The following is a 14,949-nucleotide window of genomic DNA, read 5'->3' on the forward strand; positions in this document are numbered from 1 at the left end:
GAGTTGTCCATAAATGTAAGAATGTATTTGTTTGTCATACCAGGCATCTGAGATAGCCAATGAAACAGGCGACAGGGCAGCGTCATACCACCTGGCCAGACACTATGAGGGCCATGAAGATATCAAACAGGCTGTCCACTTCTACACACGAGCTCAGGCCTACAACAATGCCATACGACTTTGTAAGGTAAAGCACTCCACTGCATAGTTAGAAATCTCTGTGAATACCCAACGTACAGGTATTTATGCTGAATATTCTATATTTTTCTAACATGTTTGTTATACATTGTTGTTGCTGTGCTTCAGTCTTTCTCTCAGTGGGTTGTTGACTTGTCTATGTCGTGTCTAAACAGGAGAACGGACTGGATGACCAGCTGATGAATCTGGCTCTGCTCAGTAACGCAGAGGACATGATGGAGGCCGCCTGTTACTACGAGGAGAAAGAAACCCACATGGACCGAGCTGTCACACTCTACCACAAGGTTCCCTCACATACTTTTTCTGAATGACTGAGGTTGATGCATTCTATATCATTCTAGATCATTCCACAAGGAGGCAGCGATGCACCATATATATAAACTGAACTATGTTGATGGGTGAAATACTGTTTTTGTTACAGCGGTATGTTTTGTTTTTTCTTGCTCATCCCTCCACTGTAGGCTGGTTACGTCTCCAAAGCTCTGGAGTTGGCCTTTGCCACCCAGCAGTTCTCTGCACTCCAATTGATCGCTGAGGATCTGGATGATCACTCTGACCCGGCCCTCCTGGCTCGCTGCTCTGACTTCTTCATCACCCATTCACAGTATGATAAGGCTGTGGAGTTACTGGTAGCAGCCAAGAAGGTACCTGTTTGTGATACATCAGCACCTATTCATGGAAATATCACTTCATATGTGCGTACTTAATGTGTGTGTCTTTTCGTTTGTGTATGAACAAAGTACAATCAAGCCCTGGAGTTGTGTGTGACCCAGAGCTTGACCATCACAGAGGAGCTGGCAGAGAGGATGACTGTTACTGAATCAAAAGACTTGTCTGAAGAGGCCCGAAAGGAGCTAATGGACGGGATAGCCGACTGCTGCATGCGTCAGGGAAATTACCACCTGGCCACCAAGAAATACATACAGGCGGGCAACAAGCCCAAGGTAATGCTGTGGTGTCATCTGGCATCACCAACATGTGCAATTAGGTCTGTCAAAGCTAACGTGATAATAACACGTTCACACAAATTCATTTCAACGCCACTAAAGTTCTTTAACGCATTAATGCAATCAATCTTTTGAAGGTTGTAGCAGGCAGAGTGAAGATACTGGTGTCATATGAAACTAGAAAAACCTAAGGGATTCATTGGTACCAACTATGTCATACTAGCGTGTCACGAAGGAGGTTAAATAACGCTCCAAACTTACGCAACATTTTAGCGAGGAAAAACTGGCATGGCCGTTTTCAAAGGGGTCCCTTGACCTCTGTCCTCAAGATATGTGAATGAAAATGGGTTCTATGGGTACCCACGAGTCTCCCCTTTACAGACATGCCCACTTTATGATAATCACATGCAGTTTTGGGCAAGTCATATTCAAGTCAGCACACTGACACACTGACAGCTGTTGTTGCCTGTTGGGCTGCAGTTTGACATGTTATGATTTGAGCATATTTTTTTAATGCTAAATGCAGTACCTGTGAGGGTTTCTGGACAATATTTATCATTGTTTTGTGTTGTTAATTGATTTCCAATAATAAATATATACATACATTTGCATAAAGCAAGCATATTTGCCCACTCCCATGTTGATAAGAGTATTAAATACTTGACAAATCTCCCTTTAAGGTACATTTTGAGCAGATAAAAATGTGTGATTAATTTGCAATTAATCGCGATTAATCATGGACAGTCATGCGATTAATCGTGATTAAATATTTGAATCAAATGACAGCCCTATGTGCAATACATATACACACACAAATACATGCACATGCAAGTCAAAAGAGGACAGTGTTAAACCTTATTAATGTTTCAATGTATTTTTTTCTAAACAGGCCATGAGGGCACTCCTCAAGTCGGGCGACACAGAGAAAATAGTTGTCTTCGCCAACGTTTGTCGTCAGAAGAAGCTTTTCATCATGGCCGCCAACTACCTCCAATCTCTGGACTGGCGGAAAAATCCAGAGATCTTGAAGACAATCATCGATTTCTACACTAAAGGCAGGGCACCCGACCTGCTGGCTGGCTTCTATGAAGCCTGTGGTCAGGTAGAGCAATACGTCCTACAAAATATCTGCCCATTTCATGGTGTTTATTATTGGTACTTGTCTGGTTATGAGTTGACAATAAACATTTCAGAAGAAGTCTGTTAGATTTAGGGCTGTCTTAAATGACAACAAGGATGTTCTGTAGGATAAATGCAGTTGTTTCAACATAGAAATTCTGCTTCTGGCGATATGTCATTTGTTGCAACGTCAATCCAGGCAAAACATACGTTTCAAATAACAGTGTATGTGTGCTGCTCTTGTTTACCATTGTTAAGGTGGAGATTGATGATTACCAGAACTATGAGAAGGCTCTAGATGCTTTGACTGAGGCGTTCAAGTGCCTCTCAAAAGCAAAGGACTCTTCAACAGGACCACAGGAAGTGAGACTGGCTGATCTGCAGAATAGAATCACCCTGATCAAGAAGTTTGTCCACGCACGCAGGTAAGAATATAACTCATATTTGTTCTCTTTTGTAACTTAGGAAGTCCCTCTTTTTTCCTAAATTTTCTTGTGGGTAATTATTACTGTGACCTTCATCTGAGGTTTTGAGCTTTTGTCTGCAGGTTGTACACGGAGGATGCTGATGAGGCGGTGCGATTATGTGAAGCCTTGCTGGAGGAGCCGGAGTTGGACCCTGCAGTCAGGATCGGAGACGCATTCGGTTTCCTGGTGGAGCACCACTGTCAGCAAGGCAACTTCCAAGTGGTGACTATCATTTTTTTTCTAGCTTTTTTATCAAGTGAAATGACACTTTGGTAAAAGACAATATCTGCATCCTGTCAAAGAACGTGTTCAATGTCAAATCATCTCAATTGTAAGTTGATGTCCTGTCAGATTGTAGCTGCTCTTCCTTTTCTTTGTGGTAGTTTCCATCATATTCCGCCTAATTCTGCATAACTTGTGACTTTGCGGTGACTCGCAATTTTCTCCGTTGGGCTTTTGTTTTTTAAAGAAAAAAAGAGATTTACATCTCTCTTTTCCGTCTTTCTTCTCCAGGCCTACCGTAAGCTGGAGGAGCTCCAGAAGCTTTTGCCGTCGCAGAACGTCAGGTACTATATCAGCCAGGCCAGCCTAGAGTCCCTGCAAAAAGAGATGGGTATGACCATGGATCATGGTGATAGCAGGCACAGTGGGAAGGAGGATGAAGTGGAGGAGGACTTAAATCTATCTTAAGTCTCACTGATGATTTTTGTATTTTGTGAAACAATATAATATATTTTCATATATTTGGAATCTTTATTCATGTGTATGAAGAATTCTTATTTTGAAGCGCATGAATAGTCTGCACTTTGTCAGACCGGGAACGACTGTGCAGTTGGCGTCAGAGTTACGAACACAAGTCACGTTTGTAAAACGAGCACAGTAATCGGTTGTAATAGAAGGCACTTAATTATCAAATACATGGACAAACACTGTGGAGCAAAGACAGAAGAGACGGGGGGAAGAGAACGCTACACCAAGACCACATGAGGCTTTTTAAAAATCTTCCATACTCATTAAGACAGTTGACCTGAGAGGATGTCTCCTACCTCATATTTTGACCTGCAATACATTAAAATGTCCATCCTATTTTTCAAAATGTTGAACACGAGTAATCCTTAACTTATGATCTGTAAAGAAAACGTCTACATTAAATTAAATATTCTACCTTCAATCCTGGATTAATTGTACAGCTGCAGAATTGATGAATACAGATTAATCGCCTTTAACCTGAATTTTATATCTAAATTTGTGCTGTTTGTTATAGATTCATCCCCAGATCTGATTGTGTGGTTTATATGCGTTTAGTACAATGTATTTTTTATTCAATTAATGTATTAAATATCCTCTCAGTGTCAAAAGTCATATCTCTGTAAAGCGTTTTTCAGCTATTTTTGATAACTTGTGAGTCGATTTCTACTTTGCATATGTGAATTGTGTTTTACAATACAATGCATTGTTCCTATACATTGAAAAGTTGCTATAATAAAACATTTTTCAAGTTAAATTTCCCTCTATGGCCTGAAAGGTTTTATATCAGTAGTGGTTTTCATATTGATAGGTTTGTATTAAACTATAGTAGACCAAACAGACTGGTGAAGCTGGCCTAGATAGACATTTTGACTTGTCATAGTACTAACACTAATGATGGATCCCTTCTATTCAAGTGTTCCAGTGAGAGTGACAGTTTGCCAGGATCCTGACACGTGGGCACCAAAAGTGGGGGGGCAATTGGCCCCCCCACTTTACAGCCCTGTCCAACTTTCTTTTTAAGGTCGCAAATCACTGTATTCCCGCAAATGCCCCTATATTCAAACACGTTAAAAAGACATTTCAATCATTCCTGTCCACTCTGTGTGTGTCTAAACTGGAGGGTGTCAGAAGTGTTTTTACTCTACAGATGTGCTCTCATTTTAATCTGTGCAGCAGGGCTCCATCTCAGCTGTGTTTCACGTAACCATAACCGGAACTGAAGCGTTTACGTGCGACATTACGTGCGTAAACACGAGGTTGATGCCCAGTAAAACAGTACTGAATAATATATATATTTATCCACATTTTGTAATCGGCTGAGCAGAGTGTGCTGTGGATCTTCATCCAATCAAAATTAACCATCATGTAGCCTAATTGAAATGAAATCAAAGTGATCTGACATCCAGCCCACTGCAGTTTCATAATGAATCGGAAATTGTTTTACACCTCTCAACTAGTGGGCTGGCCCTCGCCGGGAGCATCGTCTGGTGCGCCGTGACCGAGTTCTGCTTGGAAAGGGCCGGCCGTAAGTTTTACAGCACCCGTCGCCTGGACCTCGCCGCTGCCCGGGGCCGTTGAGGGCTCCCTGTGGGGAGGGACGGGGGCCCCGGTGCGACTGTCCTCAGTGTGAAGATTCTGCTGCGATGTCGGCACCCTGTCTCGTTTATCATGCTTAAATGCTGTGTGACTTTTTGCTATCGGCATTCATAACCATACAAACTTTATGATTAAATTGTTTACTAAGTTCGTCATAGATTTAGCCTCATAATTTTGTTCTCAAATTGCACCAGATTGAAAACTCATTCCAGCACCGCTGCCCTGATATCACAGCAGCTAAATGGAATTCGGCCATCACTAATTTTATTATTTACACCTTTGATTTACCTACTGTGACAAGTCTAATGTCTTCCGTGGAAAGGCCTATTGTTCGGTTTTTATTAAAGGTCCCTTATTATAAAAAAGTGAGATTTTCATGTTTTTTTATTATAGAGCAGGTTTAAGTCCTATATAAATACTGTGAAAGTATCGAAACACTCAATCCACAGGGAAATACACACAGCCCGTATTCAGAAACTCTGCATTTGAAACAAGCTGTCTTTTTATGCCCATTCGTGATGTCACGAATATACAATATTTAGACCCTTGACACAACTTTAAACGTACACATTAAATGTGTCCCAGTTTATTTCCTGGTTGCAGTGTATGTGAATGTCATCAGCTGACAGGAAGAACACATGGACCCAAGCTGTTGCCTAGCAACTCAATTCTGTTGCAATTCCGTCAAAATGCGCTAAAACGGAGCGTTTAAGACAGAGGGTGAAAACAGGTATATTCAGGCTCACAGTATGAGGAAAATAAAGTTGTTTTTTTAACATTACAGCATGTAAACATGTTCCAGTAGTAACACAAAATACAAGTATGAACCTGAAAATGAGCACGATATGGGACCTTTAAGTTCTCCAAATATGTAAGCCTGTCACTCCCAGGTCATTATTTAACCATAACATTAAGTCATAGTTACCACTGATATACAATGATCTTTACAGTGACATGTTGGTCTATCAATCCTAGTCGTTTCCAACTGTAGTCACAAGATGGCACTGCTGTCAATGACATTTTACCAACCTGAGACCACTGAAGAAGTGGCTGAAGTACATTTTGCTGAAGAGTTTTGTTTTTTTAGTTTGAAAAAATAAATAAATCACATGTAAGCAATAATTTACAAACAACTTCCGGTCGCAGAATATGAAAAAACGTGGCGTTTTTTTCGTTTTTGTCTTATAGTGATTTTATTTTTTGTTTTTAGAAATAGAAATTGAAAATCAACCCGTTTTTTAAAGTTTAGTTCATCCCCTTTTTGAGCCTGATAAAGAAAAACGCCTTGTATTTCACTTTTATTTTTTGTATTTTCAAACCAATATTTTTTTTTTTTTTTTAATATCCGGTTGTGAAAGGAAAATCAAATAACCAAAAGACACACTGACTCTATTCCTTGTCCTATTAAATAAAGTATGCAAAAAAAAAAGAGAGAAACAACAACAACAGTTGTTTCTGTGTTGTGGAGCCATGGCAACATGTTGCTGGTGGATACAGTCAGTAACTTAAACAGCTGTTAACAGTTGAGTAAAGATGGACACACAGGAGCACCAGACAACTTCAGATGAACTTCAGGAGCAACTTCAGGCTCTGACAGGAGAAAATGTAAGTAAAATGCACTAGTCAGTCATCATATGCAGGGTTATACGCATTTGTCACTCCTGAGAAAGGTCAGTTTGGGCTATAAAGTTAATATGTTTCTGAAGTAAACTAGCTGCCCAATGTGCCTTTGTCTTCTCATTCCAGTAAAGTTTGTTTTCTGTTCACCTCACTTTTAGTTGCAGCTGCGTGACAAAAATGAACGCATTTTCACCAAAGTGGGCTACCTGGAGAGCAGACTGGGCCACCTGGCCAGCTCCAACACAGACCTGTCCTGCAGGCTGGTCAAGAGTGAAGAGGACAAACTCAAGGTAGAGTTCATGAGCTATGTGAAGCATTATATATACAGTATTTATATTTTGTTATTATTTATTTATTTGCACATATATAAAACTGCACAAAATCCAGTTAATTAAAGGAGAGGTCAAGAAGCCATACAGGCTTATACAAAGGAAAACAATAAAAAGGAAGAAAGATCTAAACTAACCTAATTTTAAAAAATACAACAAAAGTTAAACAACAACAAGAAGTACATAAAATGTCCAGAAAAACTGAACCAAACAGTGGAAAACAATCCAATAAAAACAATGAAATAAATACAAAAAAAATCAGTACAGAAGAAAAGAAAATATATCTAAACCTATCAAAAGATAAATAGACATCATGAATTAAATGTGATGATAATTTCCTTTTAAAATGTTCTAAAGATAACGAGCTCTTGACAACATGTATTTTGGTGTTCCATATTTGTATGAACTACAAGTTCTGTGTATCTGTTCAGTGTAGAAACCAGAGGAAGTTGTGTTCCCTGTGTCTCATCTTTCAGATATCTAAGGAGCTTGTGGAGGAGAAAATCCAGACAAACAAGCTGAGAGAGCAGTTTGAAGAAGAGAGGTTTGAGCTGAAAAACAAGGTGAGGGGTTTGCTTTAAGTGATTTAGAGGTGAATAAAAAAGTGGGTGAAATGTAGCCTTTATTTGATCAGTGAGGATTTTAGGACAAGAATATGTAATAATAAGCCTAAAAAGGTTTGGGAAAACCTTTTTTTGGGCGGTTTAAATTGAGTTTTTATGGGTTAACTCTCCTCGACATGCCCTCATACAGTGTGATCCTGAATAGGGTGACCAGGTGTCCCACTTTATGAGGGACTGCACAGCATTTTTTATCCCACATCCCACATATTGAGATGATGTCCCACATTTTCATTGGCTCTAGTTTTCAAAAGTCAAACCACTGCAGGACAGACGTTTTTTTTTTTTTTTAAATCTGTGAAGAAAGCAGGGAAAGCTGTCATCACAGGGCTGTTTGCTGTCAAACTGTGCACAAGTGGGTCAAGTGCAGGTTTACATTTCACCGTCTTTGTTAACACTATGCCCAACGGAGAAAATTGCAAGTCACCGCATAGTCACAAGCTATGCAGATTTAGGCGGAATATGATGGAAACTACCACAAAGAAAAGGAAGAGCAGCCACAACAAAGACAGTTAAACTATACTTATAAGTATTTATAAGCCAGTAGAAGACGATTCTCATTTTCTGTGAAATTTCACAGTTATTTTTCAATTTCACACAGGGGGGAATGCGACATGAAGCGACACAGTTCATGTGAGTCTCACAAGAAATGTGCTGCTCAAAAAGAGATGTGTTGATCTATGGATGCATTCGGGCAAAGCATTGAGATGTTACAAGATAAGGGGCAGAATAGAAATGTTTATAAGTTAGATAGTCATTATATCAGAATTGTAGACTACCTCTCAGCCTTGGTAACATGGCCCACAGAAACATACTCTTTGTCCCACATTTGGTTTGTTGGGATCTGGTCACCCTAAACATGAATCACTGAGGCTATCTCTGTGCTGCACTTTCTTTCCCCTTGTTAGATATTGAACCAAGCCGGAGGAATAACAGAGCTTGAGATGGAGCGAGACAACTTGTTCAGGGAACTCCGGTCTGCTGAGGCTCTCCTGAAAGTGGGAGAGAAGAGCGGCCGAGACCTGACAGAGGAGTACGCCACGCTGAGGAAGAGCTACGTAACTCTGGCTAATGCCCGTGATGAAGAGCTGGCCCAGACTGAAGAGCTGAGCGCTGAGCTGCTGGCACTGGCCAAGGCCCAGGACGCCCTCCGTAGCGAGCTGGAGGAGCAGCAGCAGAGCGTGAAGAGCACCACCCAGGGCTTGCACGGTGAGCTGGACAGGGTGCGGGCCTTGATCAGCCGCATGTCACTTAACAGAGTCAAGGTGAGACCGTTTCTTCAGATGCAGAGGAAATGCAAATAGGAATGGGCAAAAGGGACTTTTAGTTCCTAGTTTAATTCCTGAATTAAGTCCACATCACTCCATAGTTCCTGGAACTTTGGGGGCTCATGTAGCTGTCCACACCAGAATTAAAATGTTGTCAATATTGAAACTACTCAGTTTTGTTGGAAAACCAAACATAGATCATGTTAGTCCCATCTCGGCTATCCAAAAGAAAAATGTCATTCAACTCCAACATAAGCAGAACATGTTCTCGTCCGTGTATAAAACGATAAAACTAAATTTGTCTTGTGAGGATCATGTTTCTCACATATCTTCAAACAGTTCATGCAACCATTGCAACATGATTTACTGTACCTTTGGGTACACAAAAGTAATATTTCCCACATAAGTTCCCATGTTCTACTCCCAGACAAAGTCGTGCAAGAAATGTGCAAATGTGTTTTTGGAGGCAAAAAAAACTTTTCTTTTGACTTCCAAAAACTTTTGAATTTGGGGTGAATTAAATCTTCAATTTTAAATATTATACTTGCCATTGTTTTATTTAAAATTTTTATTCATCATTGTATTTACAGCTTGAGGATCTGGAAGCTTTGGAAAACGAGCAAAAAACTATGGAAAAAAACGTAAGTATTTTTGTACAAAACATATATATCATTCTTGAGAACCGTGGCCAACATATACTGGGATCATTAAACCAACTTACCTCCTTTACCCATTTGCTCATATGCTCTCTCACATAGCTACTTGGAAACCAAGATGAGATCAAAGACATGCTGGAGAAAATGAAGAACAGCTACGAGTTGCAGCAGAGGAAACTGGAGGAGAAAGTGTGAGGCCCAGAGGATGTTTGTCATTTACTCATGCACAGGCTTAGTTAAGATGAAACATCATTATCTTTCCATTTCCAGTCATCAAACGGCCAAACCCATCAGGATCAGGATGTATATTTCCCAGTGTTCATCCTTCGCGCATCTGCTCTGTGGTCCCCCTCTTTGATTTTAGTTCTAAGCTTTGGCTTTATTTGCTGTGTGTGTGTGATGTGGTCTCTTTGCGTTGCCCCTGTGATGTGGATTTTGGTCGCTACTCTCTTGTTGTTGAGCCTGTGTTTGGTCATCAGGGTGGAAATGGGCAAAGAGCAGCAGGAGAACAAGAGAGTGATCCGTAATCGCCAGCACAAACTATCTGAGCAGAGGGGGGTGAGCATGAACAATCCCATACTCAAATGATGTAGACACTATCACTGTTTTGCAACCTCTAAATGAATGTTCACTTGATGGAAATGTGTCATGTTTGTTATTTCTGTTCAAGGCCCTGATGTGCTCTCAAAGCCAAGTGAGAGAGGTAGAAGAAGAGAACTCGAAGCTGCAGCTTCAGGTCAAAGAGCTGAATGAGGAATACCGTGTGAGGCTCGTGTACTATTTACAGGACTCAGCTGTGAGTTGCAGTGCTCACACAAGCATGTCTAAAAAGCGTTGCGGAACAATGTCTAACACAATATCCGTCTGTATGCCTTTCATTTAGGAGTACATTGACGCACTTGGAGACAGTAAAAGCCCTTCGGAGACTTCTAAGATGAGAGCACACGTGGACCGCATGCTCCAGGATGTTCGTTCATCCTACAGGGTCAGGGAGGAACAGCTCGCCTTTGCTGCTCGCTCATATAAGAAGAGGCTTCAGAAGATCACCAAGACCCATCATGCTCTCCTTATTGCATACAGGTGAGACTTCCTGTGCGCTTTACTGTTCGTTGAGACACAGGTATGTGTCTTTTTATGTCCTGCTTTTCAGTGTTTATACCTATTCCATAATCATGCTCCAAAAACGTGCTACTACTCACTACATGTTTCCCAACCTTTTTTGCTTATGACTCCTTGATATAATGCCATGTCTACTTGTGACCCCTCATAACAAGTTGCATATAGTGGGCAACTCGGGTGTCTGAGAAGTGAAGCCAATGAGGAAGTGCCTTCATTTTGCATTCTTTCTAATAGCCAGCAGGGGGCGACTCCTATACAGAAGTCTGACTGTATAGAAGTATAGAAGATAATGATCCTATTTCTCACTTGATTTATTACCTCAGTAAACATTGTAAACATGAGTTTATGGTTTCAATGGCTAGTTTCAAGTCTTCTTGAATGGTCCCATTTAGAGTCAAATAGACCATAAAGCAGGGGATGCTTTAGGGCATGGCTACCTTGTGATTGACAGATCGCTACCAGGGCGTTGTCCGGTGTGGGAGTTGTCCGTGTTTTCGTCTTACAACTTTAACCCTTTCACGGTGTATTTTCAGTTCATGAAAGTTAATTATAACCTTTTTGGTCGCCTAAAAGTGTCTCATTCAGTGGTCGGTTGTACTTAGCTCCACCCTCTCGTGTCACCACTGGTTGCAAATAACCAAGGTGGAGACAGCCAAGATGGCGATGGCTTATTGCCGAACTTGAGGCTTCAAAACAGCAGTCCACAAACCAATGGGTGATGTCACGCTGACTACATCCACGTCTTATATAGAGTCTGTGGTTGCATATGTATGAGTAAGTGAGTGTTTTTCCTTTGAGAGATGATGAATTTTGAAATATTTTAGGGGCCTGAAGAGGTTAACAATTTTGGTATTTTAAAAGGGAAAAAAGCAAAGATTAGAGATTCAATTCAAAAACACAACACAATTTTGAGGGGTAGGTCACCAGCACTGCCATCAAGAGCAAATTCCCAGTTAATCCATAAGGAGTAACTGGCCACGTCGATACACTGTGATCTTTAGGGTTCAAAGGGAGCAGATCTTGGCCGAACCGGAGAGCGGTCTTGCACCTGGACCCCCAGAAGCCAATTTCAGCATGGAGCCGACCGAGCTCAGAGATGAAACTGAGAAGGAGCTCCAGCACCTTCGCCAGGACAAAGCGAGGCTGGAGGGTCAGCTGCAGGCGGCCCAGAACCAGGTAAACGCCAAAGAAAGACGGCTGCTTTGAAGTGGGTTGATCTGCTTTTGTTTTGTCTGGTGAATGCTTGTATTTGGTCTGTGGGGACTCTTCTTTGTGTCCATAGTTACTTCCCTTATAAAGACACAGAGCGTTTGTGTCCTACGGCAACAAAAAGCTTTACTGCTGCAGATCATGTAGCAGAACTGATGGGTGTGAAATTTGTTGTTATTAAATGTTATCGATGGTAGCAATGTCAGCAGTTAATGTTTATTTTAAGATGTGTTTTTATAGAAAATGTTTGCCTTTTTGGAAATACGCTAATTTGTATAGTAGAGCAACCTGTTTCCCTTTGTTTCCAGTTTTCATGCTAACCATCTGCTGGATGTATCTTCATATTTATCATACAAATATGAGAGGTGTAGTAGAAATGTATTTCCCAAAATGTTGAACTGTTCCTTTAACGTGTTAAGATATGTGTTTTCGGCACAGTTGTGTGCCTCCTCCTCAAATGAAGCCCCTATATGGGAAAAAAAATAATTGAATTGAATGAAAGCCCGACCTTCAAATAAGCATGATAGAAAATAACAGTTGTTTGCTTTTTAGGAGCAAAATATTGCAGCTCAGATTCTGTTTATGTCACACACTTCACATTTTGATTTACATTGCCTCATTGTTTTACATACATTAATGTGTTTATGGTGAGTCAAGACCCTTCACCCTGACGTTTCCGTTGCAGGTGGCTGTCCGCAAAATGCCTGTTCCGAAATTTAGCCATCAGGAGTGAGTTTCAGTTTTGCATTTTTACCAAATGACAAATATGGTCAGCTGTGGATTGTGTCATTAAAAGTTATGACATATGAATCTTTATCAGGCCGGCATGCGAGGGATCCTGGTCTGACATAAGGAAACAGATGAGGGAGATCACCGAGTCTACACTGGTAAACAACACTTTAAACTTTGGAATGTCAAATTACATCCCACACACAAACCTCACTTAGAAACTTTAGTATGAGGAAACAAAGTATTTTCTGTGATGAAGGTTGATTTGATTTCCTTTCTTTAAAACAGGTGGGCTTTGAGAAAGAGCGCGCCGTTCTCATCACCAGGGCAACAGTTGCAGAGGCGCAGTTGATGGAGTTGCAGGACTACCTCGATAACCACCTGGGCAGGTCAGGAAGTCGCTCGATGTGTAAGTCATAAAATGTTCACTTTCAGAGGAGCGTGACATTGAGCTTTACCACTACCTGCAGGTATAAAGAGGAGATCTCACATCTATACAGACTGAGTGGGATACAGGACGCCGGGCGTACCCAAAGTGCTAATTCATCACTCCCTTAAGAAAACTGGCTGCAAAATCTGAACTCCAGTCATATATATTAAAATGTATATTAAAATGACACAGTTTAAAACATTTATTTAAGTGAAATCATACACAAACCAGTGATTGTAAGGTGGTATTATTCAAATTAAAACATTGAATTCCTTTTTAAGTGGATGAATCTATCTGAATACCTTGTTTTTTGACCAGAGAACATATGTATGGTGTGCGTTTAAACCATCACTAGGTGGTGCTACTCATACTGGTGGTTTTCTCTATGAAAGGCCCCCAAAGAAATCCGGCCTTGAGAAAAAAATGCTTGGAATGTTTGTAAAGCTTATGTCAATTTCACGAGCTCGGGAGAAGAAAGCATGGTGACAATGAGGGGTCACCCTGGTGAGAATAATGTCATTACATGTTACCCAGACACATACACGCCCGTGAATACTTTCCCCTCAATGCCGTGCTGAGAACTGTGGCGCAAACAAACCAGGCTTTTTTTTTTTTTCCAGAATGAGGGTTCATATTTATAACCTCAGTGTTGGCGTGAATAGGCATCTATTCCCTTTAAATCCATTTAAGAGTGAAAGGCTCTGCATTTTTTTCTGGTGTGTTTTGGTAGCTGGGTTTCTGCCATAGCTGGCATAACTTTAACATTGGGAAGTCCTTTTTGGGAAAAAGTACTTTAAACGTTGAAAGGTTTGGTTAAAAAATGTCAGTAAGATTTATGTTTTATGTCGAAAAAGATAAAAATACTCTGGGGAACGATGGGAAAAGTGGAGGAGATGGAAAGAGTCATACGCATGTCACCCCAATCCCCTTTTCAGGGGGCATGCCAGCCGTGGGAGGGAGGGAGCAGGGGTGTGAAAGTTTGAGAGGAATGGGAAGTGGGATTTTGTTAGTAATGTATTACACTCCCAGGGCCCTGGGAAAAGGGGTGGGGGGTGTTCAGCTTGGGTCCGTGCCAACATAGTCACTGTGCCAAAGCGCCGGGGTGCTGGGGACCACTCCTCTCACCGGCAGATCTGTGGGAAAATCAAAACCAGGTTGTTCTTTGCTGCTCCGCCAACAAAGACACGACGTGCCTGCAGAGGCCTCTGCAAACTCGTACAAATAAAGTGCACTCTGAGTAAACAAAAAGCAAGAAAAGTAGTAGATAAGTAGAAACTGTAACATTGCAAGTAGAGGGTGAAGTCTGGTGCACCACAGCTGGTCTCCAAGGCAACATGCCAAGTTTTCTTCCCAATTTATGGCATTTTGGAAAAGTTCACTTCTTGGACTGTGAACAACTTTTTTACTAACCACTATAAGTGGTCACTATTATGATGCAAATGCTGATCATAATAATGATTATATTATATTAAATTAGTCTAATAAATGTGGCAACAAAAAAACTACTTTAATTTAAATATTTGCTGCTATGTTGAATAAGACAAACAAAGATATTGTTTAAATAGTATAAAAAAGTCCCATTTTATATAGGAGTGGTTGGTGATATCATCTGCTGTTAATCTAATATGAAACATCTGTTCAGACTTCAGTGAAACAACCAGAAGATTGTGGCTTTTGACAAGTTTAGTTCGAAATCTAATTGATTAAAAACTTAATAATGACAGTGAGTTCCTCATTTTCTCAAACCAAAATGCAGACAGTTCCAGTGGCATTTATCACCCAAACCCCCAAACCTACATACGAGAAATCGGTTTATGTGAAGCAGTAATTGAGTGATAAGATATTACCTGTGCGTGTGGTGAATGTCGGCTCAGGAGGAGCAATAGAAAGAG

The 14,949-nt window shown here is 40.8% G+C and overlaps 2 protein-coding genes across 3 annotated transcripts in view; both read left to right on the forward strand.

Annotated features, from left to right (window-relative positions):
• ift140 (intraflagellar transport 140 homolog (Chlamydomonas)) overlaps positions 1-4,569 on the forward strand; it is a 28,132-nt gene extending 23,563 nt beyond the window's left edge. The window contains exons 23-30 of the mRNA XM_074619258.1: positions 44-187; positions 354-482; positions 660-842; positions 939-1,142; positions 2,035-2,247; positions 2,523-2,689; positions 2,812-2,953; positions 3,245-4,569. Coding sequence (XP_074475359.1) covers positions 44-187; positions 354-482; positions 660-842; positions 939-1,142; positions 2,035-2,247; positions 2,523-2,689; positions 2,812-2,953; positions 3,245-3,421 — 1,359 coding nt within the window. The 3' untranslated portion in view covers positions 3,422-4,569. The remainder of the gene's footprint in view (positions 1-43; positions 188-353; positions 483-659; positions 843-938; positions 1,143-2,034; positions 2,248-2,522; positions 2,690-2,811; positions 2,954-3,244) is intronic.
• Positions 4,570-6,527: 1,958 nt separating this feature from the next.
• Positions 6,528-13,342, forward strand: ccdc78 (coiled-coil domain containing 78). Of its 2 annotated transcripts, XM_074620382.1 has the most exons (14): positions 6,528-6,682; positions 6,856-6,987; positions 7,503-7,589; positions 8,555-8,911; positions 9,505-9,555; positions 9,673-9,761; positions 10,050-10,128; positions 10,241-10,366; positions 10,454-10,650; positions 11,691-11,865; positions 12,584-12,627; positions 12,719-12,785; positions 12,916-13,016; positions 13,098-13,342. In XM_074620382.1, the coding sequence occupies exons 1-14, from the start codon at positions 6,611-6,613 to the stop codon at positions 13,183-13,185; spliced, it is 1,665 nt and encodes a 554-aa protein (XP_074476483.1). In that variant the 5' UTR covers positions 6,528-6,610; the 3' UTR covers positions 13,186-13,342. The 2 variants fall into 2 exon arrangements, with proteins under 2 accessions (XP_074476483.1, XP_074476484.1); XM_074620383.1 differs by lacking the exons at positions 12,584-12,627; positions 13,098-13,342.
• Positions 13,343-14,949: the final 1,607 nt, after the last annotated feature.

Source organism: Sebastes fasciatus, chromosome 20, assembly GCF_043250625.1.
Source record: "Sebastes fasciatus isolate fSebFas1 chromosome 20, fSebFas1.pri, whole genome shotgun sequence".
NCBI lineage: Eukaryota > Metazoa > Chordata > Actinopteri > Perciformes > Sebastidae > Sebastes > Sebastes fasciatus.